Source organism: Lathamus discolor, chromosome 7, assembly GCF_037157495.1.
Source record: "Lathamus discolor isolate bLatDis1 chromosome 7, bLatDis1.hap1, whole genome shotgun sequence".
Lineage (NCBI taxonomy): Eukaryota > Metazoa > Chordata > Aves > Psittaciformes > Psittacidae > Lathamus > Lathamus discolor.
In genome coordinates, this window is record NC_088890.1 from 3,124,809 (window position 1) to 3,137,737 (window position 12,929).

Here is a 12,929-nt window from a genome sequence, read left to right on the forward strand (position 1 = left end):
CGGCTCAATGGGGTCTGTACCGCGGTACCCGCTGTCAATAACGGCTTGAACCGGGGGTACCGGGGCGGCTCGACGGGGTCTGTACCGCCGTACCCGCTGTCGGTAACAGGCTAATCGGGGCTGCGCAGCGCCGGGGGATACCGGGGCTGCTCAGTGGGGTCTATACCCCGGTACCGACCATCAATAACGAGCTGAACCGGAGGATGAAGGGGGGATCGGTGGGGTCAGTACCCCGGTACCGACCACCAGTGCCGGGCTGAACTGCGGGATGCCGGGCGGGCGGGGGGACCGGTGGGGTCTGTACCCCGGTACCGACCACCAGCGCCGGGCTGAACCGGGGCCGCACCGCCCCGGCAGCGGGGGGCCGGGGCGGGGCTCCCGGGCGCGGCCCCCGGTGCCTGTGATTCGGGGCGGCAGATTCGCCTCAGGCAGCGCGGCCCAAGCCCGGCCCCCGCCGCTCCTCCCGCGGCCTCCCCTTTCCTCGCCACGCTCCCGCCGCCCTCCTTCGCCTCCCGCCGCTCCCCGCCGCCCGCTGCCCGGGCCCGGCTGGCCCGTGTCGAAAGTGCGGTTGCTAAGGGCGTTGCGGCGCTTTACCCAGCGGCCGCCCCGCGCCAGGCGCCGCCGCAGCCTCCATTGTTGCGGGCGCACCGGGCCCGCCGCCGCCGCCGCTGCCCATGGAGCCACCGCCCGCACCCGCCCGCTGAGAGCGGCCCCGCGTCCGGTGAGCGCGGCCCCGCAGCCAGAGGAGGGAGGGAGGGCGGGCGGGGCGCCGGGCAGGGGGCGGCGGGGCCGGGGCGGGGGGAAGCGGCCGGGCCTGGCCTTGGCCTGGGCCTGGCTCCCCCGCTGAGCGCCCCCTCAGCCCCCCGCTCGCCATGGGCGTAGACTTCGACGTGAAGACTTTCTGCCACAACCTGCGGGCCACCAAACCCCCGTACGAGTGCCCGGTGGGCACCTGCCGCAAGATCTACAAGAGCTACAGCGGCATCGAGTACCACCTGTACCACTATGACCACGACAACCCGCCGCCGCCGCAGCACACCCCGCTGCGCAAGCACAAGAAGAAGGGGCGGCAGGCCCGCGCCGCCAACAAGCAGTCGCCCAGCCCCTCCGAGACCTCCCAGTCTCCGGGCAGGGAGGTGATGACCTACGCTCAAGCCCAGCGCATGGTGGAGGTGGACCTGCACGGCCGCGTCCATCGCATCAGCATCTTCGATAACCTGGATGTGGTGTCCGAGGATGAGGAGGTGTCCGAGGAGGTGCCCGAGAACGGGAGCAATAAGGAGAACACGGAGACCCCGAGCGTCCCGCAGAAATCCGGCAAGCACAAGAACAAGGAGAAGCGTAAGGATTCCAACCACCATCATCACAACGCCTCGGCTGGCACCACGCCCAAGCTGCCCGAGGTGGTGTACCGGGAGCTGGAGCAGGACACCCCAGACGCCCCGCCGCGCCCCACATCCTACTACAGGTAGGAGGCTCCCAGGCCGCTCCCACTCGTGCCTTGGGTTTGGAGGCAGAATCAGCCCCACTGAGCACAGGCAGCTTGTCTGTGGCTTGCGGAGATGGCCTCTGTCTGCCCCTCCTGGGTGCTGCAGAGCTGCTCATCCCGTGGCTACAGGCTCCTGGAGCTCTGCCTGGTGTCATACTCTGGTCTTGAGGGATCTGTGCACCTGCAGAGCTCTTGGTTGCTGCTCAGGTCATTGCTCACAGTTTGATTGCTGTACTCTTTCCTTGCTGGGACAGTGCATATAATCATAACAAGACCCAAATGTGTCCCTCTGCCTCCACCACTGCTCTTTGGGGGTGTGCAGGGGTAGCTCTAGAGCCCCCCAGTACCAAGATTACCTGTAAGATGTGTCTGTTGTCAGACTTAAATCTTTTTTGTTTCCATGAGTGGTTTGGGAGCCAAATAAACCCTCAAGCAGGGAGTTAATAGTGAACCAGAGTAACATTTGTGTGGCCGCCCCTGCTGTCCTGGTCACTACAGCCCAGGTGGGCACTGGCACTGTGTTCCAGGGATGAGATGATGGTGTTATTTTGGGTCAGGATGTTAGAAAAGAAGCATCCCCCTGAGGTGTCTGTGGCACCGCTCACTGCCATGGTGGGGGGTGGTTGCTGTCACTTGCTGGAGCAGCAGCTGAGAGAGCTGGGCTGGTTCAGCCTGGAGAAGAGAAGGCTCTGGAGAGACCTTAGGGCAGCTCCAGTGCCTAAAGGGGCTACAGGAAACCTGGAGAGGGGCTTTGGACAAGGGCCTGTAGGGACAGGCCAAGGGGAATGGTTTTAACCTGAAAGAGGGGAGATTGAGATGAGCTCTTAGGCAGAAGCTCTTCCCTGTGAGGGTGCTGAGGCGCTGGCACAGGGTGCCCAGAGAAGCTGTGGCTGCCCCATCCCTGGCAGTGCTCAAGGCCAGGTTGGACACAGGGGCTTGGAGCAAGCTGCTCCAGTGGAAGGGGTCCCTGCCCGTGGCAGGGGATTGGAACTGGATGAGCTGTAAGGTCCCTTCTAACCAAAACAATTCAGTGTTTCTATGAAATAACATCCCCCCAACCGCATTCGGAGTGAAAGCCCCCCCTGTGAGAGATAACAGAACGTGGTTCCTCCATCCCTGGTTGCTGTTGTGTCTTGGGCACAAGGCCGCTGTCTCCAGAGCATCTGGCACCTACTTGGTGTCTCATGCAGGCTCCAGTCTTGTGCTGATAAGTCCACAAGGCCTGTACCTCACCCATTAGCTGAGTTGTTTTGTCTATGTTGTGCCTGATGTATTGCTCAGGGTGCAGCTGCACCTCCTGCTTCTACACGTTCCTGCGTTATCCCTGTTTGGTTTATGTTGATTTACAGCTTGGCCAGAGTATTTAAACCTTCCCTCGTTTGCAGGAGCTGCAGTTCGGCAGCTCCAGCCCCTGCTGGCTGTGCCCTCACTCTCCTGTGCTTTCCTTCCAGGTACATCGAGAAGTCGGCAGAGGAGCTGGATGAGGAGGTGGAGTATGACATGGACGAGGAAGATTACATCTGGCTGGACATCATGAACGAGCGGCGGAAGACCGAAGGCGTGAGTCCCATTCCCCAGGAGATCTTTGAGTACCTGATGGACAGGCTGGAGAAGGAGTCCTACTTTGAGAGCCACAACAAAGGGGATCCGAACGCCTTGGTGGATGAGGACGCCGTCTGCTGCATCTGCAACGACGGGGAGTGTCAGAACAGCAACGTCATCCTCTTCTGCGACATGTGCAACCTGGCTGTGCACCAGGAGTGCTACGGGGTGCCCTACATCCCGGAGGGACAGTGGCTCTGCAGACGGTGCCTGCAGTCACCCTCACGGGCCGTGGACTGTGCCCTCTGCCCAAACAAGGGGGGGGCCTTCAAGCAGACGGACGACGGGCGCTGGGCACACGTGGTGTGTGCTCTGTGGATCCCGGAGGTGTGCTTTGCCAACACCGTCTTCCTGGAGCCCATCGACAGCATTGAGCACATACCGCCTGCACGCTGGAAGCTGACCTGTTACATCTGCAAGCAGCGTGGCTCCGGGGCTTGCATCCAGTGTCACAAAGCCAACTGCTACACAGCCTTTCATGTCACCTGTGCTCAGCAGGCCGGGCTCTACATGAAGATGGAGCCCGTGCGGGAGACGGGGGCCAATGGCACCTCCTTCAGCGTGCGCAAAACCGCCTACTGCGACATCCACACACCACCGGGCTCCGTGCGCAGGCTGCCCGCCCTGTCTCACAGTGAGGGCGAGGAGGAGGACGAGGAGGAGGAGGAGGAGGGCAAGGGCTGGAGCTCCGAGAAGGTCAAAAAGGCAAAGGCCAAGTCGAGGATCAAGATGAAGAAAGCGAGGAAGATCCTGGCAGAGAAACGAGCCGCGGCACCCGTGGTGTCTGTTCCCTGCATCCCCCCGCACAGGTATGACCCACTGCCCTCCCTGCTCTGTGGAGAAGCTTCTCCCTTTCTCCATGCCTCATGTCCCGCTTTTTACACGGGTGTTACCTTGTTCCTCTCCTTAGCTTTTCACACAGATACTTTTCACCTCGTTCTCTCAGAGGGCTGTTGGTGCTTTCCTTTGGGAGTCCTGCAGAGAGGCAGAGATGCGCTGCCCTGCAGAGGTTCCTGGGCCCTCAGCAGGGCAGGAAATAGCTGCTGTTAGTGTAATGGCAGAGAAAGAACTTGGCTGGATGTGTCAGGAAGCAGCTGGGGATTCCCAGCACTCCTTTCCTGTTGTGCTGACCTCAGGCACTGGAGTAAATCAGGCAGGGAGGAGGGAACTTTCTGCTGAGGCTTGTTTGGGTGTTTTACAAGGACATGTAGTGATAGGTCAAAGGGAGAATGGTTTTAAACTGAAAGAGGGGAGATTGAAATGAGCTCTTAGGCTCTTAGATCCAGATTAAATATTAGGCAGAAGCTCTTCCCTGTGAGGGTGCTGAGGCGCTGGCACAGGGTGCCCAGAGAAGCTGTGGCTGCCCCATCCCTGGCAGTGCTCAAGGCCAGGTTGGACACAGGGGCTTGGAGCAAGCTGCTCCAGTGGAAGGGGTCCCTGCCCGTGGCAGGGGTTGGAGCTGGATGAGCTTTAAGGTGCCTTCCAACCCAAACCATTGTGTGATTCTCTCATTCTCCTGGGGCTGTGCTGGGGAAAAGAGGGAAGTGTGGGAGCGATTCAGGCTTGGGAAATGGGCTGACCCCAGGGGTTGTTTTGGCTCTGGAGCAGAGAGCTCTCTGTTGGGATCCCTGTGCACAGCTCATCCTACCCTCTGCTGGGCTTCTTCAGCATCTTGTGCCTGTTGCAGGCGGTGGCTCTGCCTCAGGGCCAGGCAGCAGTGGGGTGCAGAAGGACTGCAAGGGGTGTCTGAAGAGGGCCAGGACTCTTGCGCCTGAGGGTCACAACTGTCCTGAGGTTGGCTTCACAGCACAGGAAGGTAGTTGAGGCCTTGCCAGAGGTCATGTTTCTGTCACATCCCAACCCTGAGGGCTCAAAGGAAGGCACAGACACCCTTAAGATGGTTTTGGGTCTTGCTGTCACCTTGCAGCTTTTTGCCACAGTCTGTTTATACCCTAACCTTAAGTTTGTGCTCACCCGGGGTTGCTCTGTAGCTGGAGCCTCTTTCCTCACATGTGGATGCACTGGCAGGCAGTTTGGAGGCTCTTGCTGCTATCATTGTGCTCACAGTGAAACCCACACTGAGCTAGAAGCTGTTAACCTCTCCCCAGGCCTTCCTGTGGGGATCAATTATTCTTCAAGGGCTGTTGCCAGGATGCCAAATGTCTTCCTGTGGGAGCTGTGCTTGGCCAGCGATGGCACATGGGGCTGCCCTTCCCGGCCTCTTTAGCTGACACGGATGCAGGTCAGGTCATCCCCTGTGGGATGCGGAGGTGATGCTGGGGCTTTATCCCTTCAGCTCCCCAATAGTCCAGCTTTACAGAACAAGGCTGTCCTAGTCCCTCCAGGATTTCTACTGTTGCAGACAGCAGGAAAATCCCTTCTGTGGTGCTGTGGGATCAGACAGGAGCTTTGTTGTGCTTGTGCCTCCTGTTCCCCCTTCGCTCTTTGCCAGGTTTGGTCAAGTTATGGGCTCTCTGGGGCTTGAGTTTGTCTGGTAACATTTGTCCAGGGCCTTTGTCACTGTGAGTGGCCCTCAGCCAGGAAAATAATGGTTTGGGGATAACAGTGCCATCATGCTCATGGTCTTGGGGACTGTGGGAGCTGTTAAAGATCCAGCCCCCCATGCAGATGTGTTGTACCCTGAACTGTCCCAGCCTTTTGCCCAAAAGTTGGCAGGAGGTAGAAGGGAAAAGTCTGTTTTGGATGTTTCCTGGTGTCCCCCGTTGTGACTGACTCAGGAGGGCAGCTGCCCTGGGTCACTTGGTGGTACAAGAGTTCCTGCCACGGGAAAGGGTGTCCTCAGCCCCAGGAGCTCCTCAGCTGCTCTTGGGTGGCCGGCCTTGCTGCTCCCTCTCCTCAGGCTTGCCTTGCTGATGGGCTCTGTGGTTCCTCTCCCTCCTTCAGGCTCAGCAAGATTACAAACCGTTTAACCATCCAGAGGAAGAGCCAGTTCATGCAGAGGCTGCACAGCTACTGGACGCTGAAGAGACAGTCCCGCAACGGCGTCCCCCTGCTCCGCCGCCTCCAGACACACTTGCAGTCACAGAGGAACTGTGACCAGGTAAGGGCTGCTTGCTGGGGTACTGCAGGGATCCTGCCTGTGTGTGCACGTGTGCTTCCTGTGCCTTTCTTTGGAGCTGTGGGCTCAGAGCCTTTGCTTTGCATGTGGTACCTGCAGGCGCAGAAGGGGGTCAGGGGTTTGAGGAAGGGCAGCCCCAGCGAGGGCAGCCCCAGCTGCTTTTGCTGCTTCACTTCATGCTCTCTGTGTTGAGAGATGTGCCAGGCAGCACTGGCAGCCTGCCACAGGAAGGGAATCCTGCCCTCTCGTGCTGCTCTGCAGAGTTAGCTCCTGCCTTGTGCTCTCATTTAGCTGGTGGCGATGGCAAGCCTGTCACAGTGGCTCTAGTCTGAGGCTGCTCAACAGTGAGTGTTGAGAGGGGTGGCTGGAGAGCTCCACAAACAGTCTGGAAAGATCCAAGGCCTCTCTCCCAGTTCCTGAAACCGCTCCAGGAGCACTCCCTGTGGGTGCTGCTTCCAGCCCACTGTCTGCCTCAGCCCTTAGTCACTGCTTCACAGATGTGAAGTCGTTGATGCCAGAGAGGAAGATTTTCCTTCTGGCTCCTTGTCTGAGCTCCAAATCTTTCTTCCTGGGCCTTTTGAGGCCTGTGACCAGGCAGGGGATTCTCCTGCCTTTGCCCCCTCTCACTTATATTTGCTAGAGAAGGGTTGATGCGGCTTCTGCTCATCTTTGGCTATGGCAAAATAAGAGCTGGCATTTTTTGGTGCTCCAGAAGTGAAAGCAACCAGAACTATGTTCCCTTTTTGCCCTGTTGCCCTTCGCTGGAGCTCTGACCAGCAGCACAGACCCTGGTGTTGCTCTGTGCTCCTGGGCAGCTGTGTTAGGAGCAGTATTTCCAGAGGCTTGGGATGTCCACCTCCTGGCATCCTAAGGGCTTGGTAACCAGGGAGCAGGTATTCCACTCTGGGTAGAGGTCAGTCTGTTTCTGAACCACGCACTTAGGTTACAACAAGGGAACTGGGGCCTTTGCTAAACCAGAGGGTCAGACATGCTGGTTCCTTTTGCCAGGGAGGAGCCCCAGCACACGATCAGGAAGGTGGAGATAGGAGCACATCTCCTGTCAGCTCATGGTCTCTGATGTTCCCACAGAGAGACACTGAGGATAAGAACTGGGCCCTGAAGGAGCAGCTGAAGTCATGGCAGCGCCTCCGCCATGACCTAGAGCGCGCGCGCTTGCTGGTGGAGCTGATCCGCAAGCGGGAGAAGCTCAAGAGAGAGACGGTAACGACTCTGTGTCCTCCTTGGGGAGCTGCTGGGGTGGGCATGAGCATGGGCAGTTCTTCAGAGCGCTGTAAGGTGTGTGCCGGGTGCCCTCAGCCATGCTGCGCCCTGCCCCGGTGGCTCTGAGTGAAGGTGGCTGCTCTGCAAGGCTGAGGTGGGATGTGCTGGAGCTGGTGTACACCTCTGCTCCCCACACACAGGGGCGAGGAGCAGCCCCTGTCCTGCAAGGAGCGGTGCCACTGTCCTGCACCGCTGCTCCCCGAGGACTATGTCTGCTGCTGGGCAGGGGGCTCAGCCCCACTCTGTTGCTCTGTTTCAGATCAAGGTGCAGCAGGTAGCACTGGAGATGCAGCTGACCCCCTTCCTCATCCTGCTCCGCAAGACGCTTGAGCAGCTGCAGGAGAAAGACACAGGCAACATCTTCAGCGAGCCCGTCCCTCTGTCTGAGGTAACAGAAATCTACGAAGTAAGAACCCCCTCTCCCAGATTTATACTTCACTCCAACTCGTCACTTGCTCGTGCCAAGGGCTGCCCAGGTGCTGCATCTCCAGTCTAAACCTCCCCTGGTGCAGCTTGAGGCCGTTTCCTCTTGTCCCATCTCTTGTTCCTTGGGAGCAGAGCCCAGCCCCTTCTGACTCCATCCTCCTGTCAGGCACTTGTAGGGAGCGATCAGGTCCCCCCTGAGCCTTCTCTTCTCCAGGCTGAACCCCCCAGGTCCCTCAGCTGTTCCCATCACACTTGTGCTCCAGGCCCTGCACCAGTTCCGTTGCCCTTCTCTGGCCCTGCTCCAGCACCTCAATGTCTCTCTTGTAGTGAGGGGGCTGTGCAGCAAAGCCCCTCCGGGAGCTGAGCTGGTGTTGGCTGGAGCACATTACTCAGCTCTTCCTCTTCACATATTGCTGGTGCCTCCCTGGTGTCTGTGAGCAGTTGGGCATTCCCTTTGGGAAGGCAAGAATACAGGCAGCACACTCTTACCTGTCCTCTCATAAAGGCCTCTGCCAGGTGATGCACTGAGCACAGCACAGGAAGGGGTTTGACTCTCAGGCTGCAGGCAGGTCAGCACCGAGGTGTCCCAGCAGAGCTGGGGGGAATGCTGCACAGTCCCCCCTGCAGCCAGTGCTGCCAGTTCTGTTTTACCTGTCTGCACTCACCCTCACCCCAGGGGCTGTGCTTGCAGCTTCATCCCTCAGGGAATGCCATGGAGCATACTGGATCCCAGCTGCCTGCAAACAGGAGGAGAGGACGGGATGCTGGCAAGTGCACTGGAGCTGTAAAATCCGCCTCAGAGCGCATATCTGCTCGAGCAGGTTGAGCACAGCACATGGGCTCCTGCTCCGGAGGCGTTGCTGTTCCTCAAGCTGCACAAGCAGACGGCATTCCCCGATGTGCATTTGTGCACAACACAGGGAGTGATACCTTATTCCTTTAACCACTGTTTTCTTGGAGCAGGTAATGCTGAGGCTGGCTCCCAGGCTCTTAGCTCTGCCTCTTTCCTCATGCAGGTCCCGGACTACCTGGATCACATCAAGAAGCCGATGGACTTTCAGACAATGAAACAAAACCTGGAAGCCTATCGCTACCTGAACTTCGATGACTTCGAGGAGGATTTCAACCTGATCATCAACAACTGTTTGAAATACAACGCCAAAGACACCATCTTCTACCGGGCAGCCATCCGCCTGCGGGAGCAGGGAGGTGCTGTGCTGCGGCAGGCTCGCCGGCAGGCTGAGAAGATGGGCATTGACTTTGAGACAGGCATGCACTTCCCTCACTGCGTAACGGCGGAAGAGGCTCAGGTCCAAGACATCGAGGACGGTGGGTTCTCATCCCCTGTCCTGGGGTATGAGGGCTGCTTGGAGGCTCCAGCTGTGCTGCCTGGCTGGAAGGACCGACTCCCCTCTTGTCAGAGCCGAGTGCTTCCCCTTTCCCCCAGTTGTGAGCTTTGCTGGCTGCTACAAAGGTTCTGATACCCCTCAGCCAGAGCTCACTGGCTCCATGGTTGTAGTTCTGCTTGTGTCTGGGCAGTGGGGAGCATCACCAGGTACAGCTTGTCCAAGAAGGGTCCTTTTATGGTCCTCTTTTCGCTTCTCCAGCCCGGGATAGGCTCAGACAGGGAACTTCCCTGCTTTGTAATGATTCAGGATCCCTTTGTCTTTTGTTTTTCCTGTTACAATCCCCTCTCTTTTTCCTTCTGTGTCTTTGCCCTAGACTATGGGAACCCTGGCATTCTCCAGGCTGATTTCCCCACCTTGCTTCCCACAAGGCTCCTTCTCCAGGTCTTTTAGGATAACTTCCCATGTTCACAAGTGTTTGGTGCCACCTCAGCTACTTCCCTCTTTGGGGAACCTGCCCTTTCAGGCAGAGTAGCTCCAAAGAGTTCCCAGTTTTCTTTCATCCATCTGCTCCTCTTTGTTCCCCAGAAGATGTGCGGCTGCTGCTCTCGGAAAACCAGAAGCACCTGCCTTTGGAAGAGCAGCTGAAGATCCTGCTGGAGCGGCTGGATGAGGTCAACGCTGGCAAGCAGAGCATCGGCCGGTCCCGGCGCGCCAAGATGATCAAGAAGGAGATCACGGTCCTGCGCAGGAAGCTCGCCCACCCGAGGGACCTGGGCCGGGACGGGCTGGAGCGGCACGGCTCCTCGGCCAGGGGGGGCCTGCAGTCACACAACCCCTGCGAGAAGGACCTGCAGACAGACAGTGCTGCCGAGGAGAGCAGCAGCCAAGAGACAGGCAAAGGTACCTCCTCTCAGTGTCCCTTCCTGCCTGGATGGGGCACAGGGTGGGGTTGCAGCAGCCCTTACTGATGAGCTCCAAATGCCCTCAAGTGCCAGCCACCAGCTCCCTGCCTCCAGGGTGGAGATGCTGGGTTCATGGGGAGCGCAGCAAAAGCTCCAGGCAGAGCTGCCAGGTATTACTGAGGGTTTGCCACTTCTGTATCCCAGTTCTGCTTCCCTAAGCAGAACTTTGACCTCATCTAGGCTCTTTGGCAAGTAGGAAGTGTTTAGGGCCTTTGTCTTTCAAGGGTGCAGTGGAGCTTTTCAGCTGCCTCCTTCCTGATCTTGACTCCTGCTTTGAGATTGCCTGGGAGACAGGAGGGCATCCCTGGCTGGTGGAATGCTCTTTGATGACCCCATCTAGCTTTTACTGCTGGCAGACTGGATAGCTTCACCCTGAGGGTGCAGGCAAAGCTCAGGATGGAGGATCTTCTGGGATAACGTTCCCAAGAAATGAAGCTATTCCTTGATGGTGCCGCTGTGAGGTCCCTGCAGGAACCACGGGCTGCAGCTGACACCTTCTCTTCCTCCCTTTTCCAGGTCTGGGTCCCAATTCTTCTTCCACCCCAGCACATGAAGTTGGCAGGAGGACCTCAGTGCTCTTCTCCAAGAAGAACCCTAAAACTGCAGGTCCTCCAAAGCGCCCAGGCCGCCCCCCGAAGAACCGAGACAGCCAGATCACTCCTGGGCACGGGAACAGCCCCATCGGGCCCCCCCAGCTCCCCATCATGGGCTCCTCCCAGCGGCAGAGGAAGCGAGGGCGAAGCCCACGGCCCAGCTCCAGCTCGGACAGTGACAGTGACAAGTCCACTGAAGATGCTCCCATGGGTGGGTGCAGCAGGTCCCCCCGTGCAGCCGGGTGGCTGACAGGGTCCCGTGGGGTTCTAATGCTCTTTGGTGCTTTGCAGACCTGCCAGCCAACGGTTTCAGCAGCGGGAACCAGCCGGTGAAGAAGAGCTTCCTGGTGTACCGCAACGACTGCAACCTGCCCCGGAGCAGCTCCGACTCCGAGTCCAGCAGCAGCAGCAGCAGCAGCGCTGCCTCGGACCGCACCAGGTACCGGCCCTGATGGGTGCTGCCCAGGGGGGCAGTGGGTGGCTCTCAGCCTTGAGCTGCTGCATGAGGAACCCATTTGGTGGTCCCTGTCCCATTCACCCTCCTGCAGCCTGGCTGCTGTTAGCTAAACCCTAGAAAGCTGTGGGCTGTGTGCCTTTTTATAGTGTAAAACCTAAAGGTGAGTGTGCAGCAAAGGGCTAGTAGGGAGTGTGAACCAGGAATTCCCTCCTGGCACTTCCAGCAGCCAGCTCCTGCAGGATCCTTCCTGCCTGTGGCTCTGTTTCGGAGCCATGTATGTCTTTTGGGTCCTCGTGGGTGAAATGGGGTGAGGGTCTGGCTGAAGCACCAGGAAACTGGGTGAGCCCCAGCAGAAGCACCATCCTTACCAAGTCCTTCCCAGTGCCAAGACCAGTGGTTGGAGCCCATGAGCCCCGGTGTCCCTCCAGGCTCGGAAGCCGTCTCTGGAAGCTTCAGCACGGCTCCTGCTGACAGCTCTGCTCCCTCTCTCGCAGCACAACACCCTCCAAGCAGGGCCGAGGGAAACCCTCCTTCTCCCGAGTGAACTTCCCGGAGGACAGCAGCGAGGACACGTCGGGGACAGAGAACGAATCCTACTCCGTGGGCACGGGGCGAGGCGTGGGGCACGGCAGTAAGTGGGGTGGCTGGGGGCTGTCACTGTCACCCAGGGTGGCAGCAGCTGACTCTCCTCTAACCCCCCTCTCCTCCGGCACAGTGGTGCGCAAGGGCATGGGCCGTGGTGCGGGCTGGCTCTCCGAGGATGAGGATTCCTCCCTGGATGCCCTGGACCTGGTGTGGGCAAAGTGCCGGGGGTACCCCTCCTACCCCGCGCTGGTGAGTACCAGCAGCCACTCGCATACCATCAGGGCTCCCTCAGTCCCTCAGAGCGGCACTGGGGGGTCCCCATCATTCCATTCAGTGCTCCCCCTGTTACCCCGCAGATCATCGACCCCAAGATGCCGCGGGAAGGCATGTTCCACCACGGCGTCCCCATCCCCGTGCCCCCCTTGGAGGTGCTGAAGCTGGGGGAGCAGATGACTCAGGAAGCACGCGAGCACCTCTACCTTGTCCTCTTCTTCGACAACAAGCGCACTTGGTAAGGCCGGGGCGCCGGGGGCTTTTGTGGGAGGGGGGCAACCGGAGACGATTGTAACCCTCAAACGAGGTTTTGCCCCATTCCCCGCAGGCAGTGGTTGCCCAGGACCAAACTGGTACCACTGGGGGTGAACCAAGACCTGGATAAGGAAAAAATGCTGGAAGGTCGTAAGTCCAACATCCGTAAGTCGGTGCAGATCGCCTACCACCGCGCCATGCAGCACCGCAACAAGGTGCAGGGTGAGCAGAGCAGCGACTCCAGCGAGAGCGACTGAGCGGGCCCCCCCCCGACGGCCGCTCCCCGCCGAATCTCAGGGCAAACGGGGCTCGGGGGGGGGGTTCCCCGTGCAGCTGGTCTGCACCCGCCGGGCTTGGATGTCGCCGTCCCGGTGCCCGCTCCCGCCGCGCCCCGCCGTTGCTGTGTTCCGGCTGCACACACGCGCCCCCCCCCAGCCCCCGGCCGGCCCCGCGTTCGGACGTTGTTTGTATTTATTTTGAAGGAAGAAAAAAAAAATCTATTGATTCTTAGAAAATAAAAACCTCCGCTGCGCGCGGGGAACGGGAGCGGGGAACGGGAACGGGAACGGGAACGGGGA

The 12,929-nt window shown here is 59.3% G+C and overlaps 1 protein-coding gene across 7 annotated transcripts; it reads left to right on the forward strand.

The window, feature by feature from the left end:
• The first annotated feature begins 596 nt into the window (after window positions 1-596).
• On the forward strand, window positions 597-12,872 carry BRPF1 (bromodomain and PHD finger containing 1). 7 transcript variants are annotated; one of them, XM_065687009.1, is made up of 13 exons: window positions 728-1,468; window positions 2,941-3,900; window positions 5,996-6,152; window positions 7,260-7,391; window positions 7,711-7,857; window positions 8,894-9,206; window positions 9,812-10,126; window positions 10,705-10,992; window positions 11,073-11,220; window positions 11,733-11,869; window positions 11,954-12,072; window positions 12,180-12,334; window positions 12,425-12,872. In XM_065687009.1, the coding sequence occupies exons 1-13, from the start codon at window positions 873-875 to the stop codon at window positions 12,606-12,608; spliced, it is 3,651 nt and encodes a 1,216-aa protein (XP_065543081.1). In that variant the 5' UTR covers window positions 728-872; the 3' UTR covers window positions 12,609-12,872. The 7 variants fall into 7 exon arrangements, with proteins under 7 accessions (XP_065543086.1, XP_065543081.1, XP_065543082.1 ...); XM_065687010.1 differs by having other exon boundaries at window positions 9,815-10,126; XM_065687011.1 differs by having other exon boundaries at window positions 7,711-7,839.
• The last annotated feature ends 57 nt before the right edge of the window (window positions 12,873-12,929 follow it).

Coding starts and splice junctions, on each gene's coding strand:
- BRPF1 (XM_065687007.1), top strand. CDS start 873: ATGGGCGTAGACTTCGACGTGAAGACTTTCTGCCACAACCTGCGGGCC. Junction 1,469..2,940: donor CGCCCCACATCCTACTACAG/GTAGGAGGCTCC, acceptor CTTTCCTTCCAG/GTACATCGAGAAGTCGGCAG. Junction 9,207..9,811: donor GGTCCAAGACATCGAGGACG/GTGGGTTCTCAT, acceptor TTTGTTCCCCAG/AAGATGTGCGGCTGCTGCTC.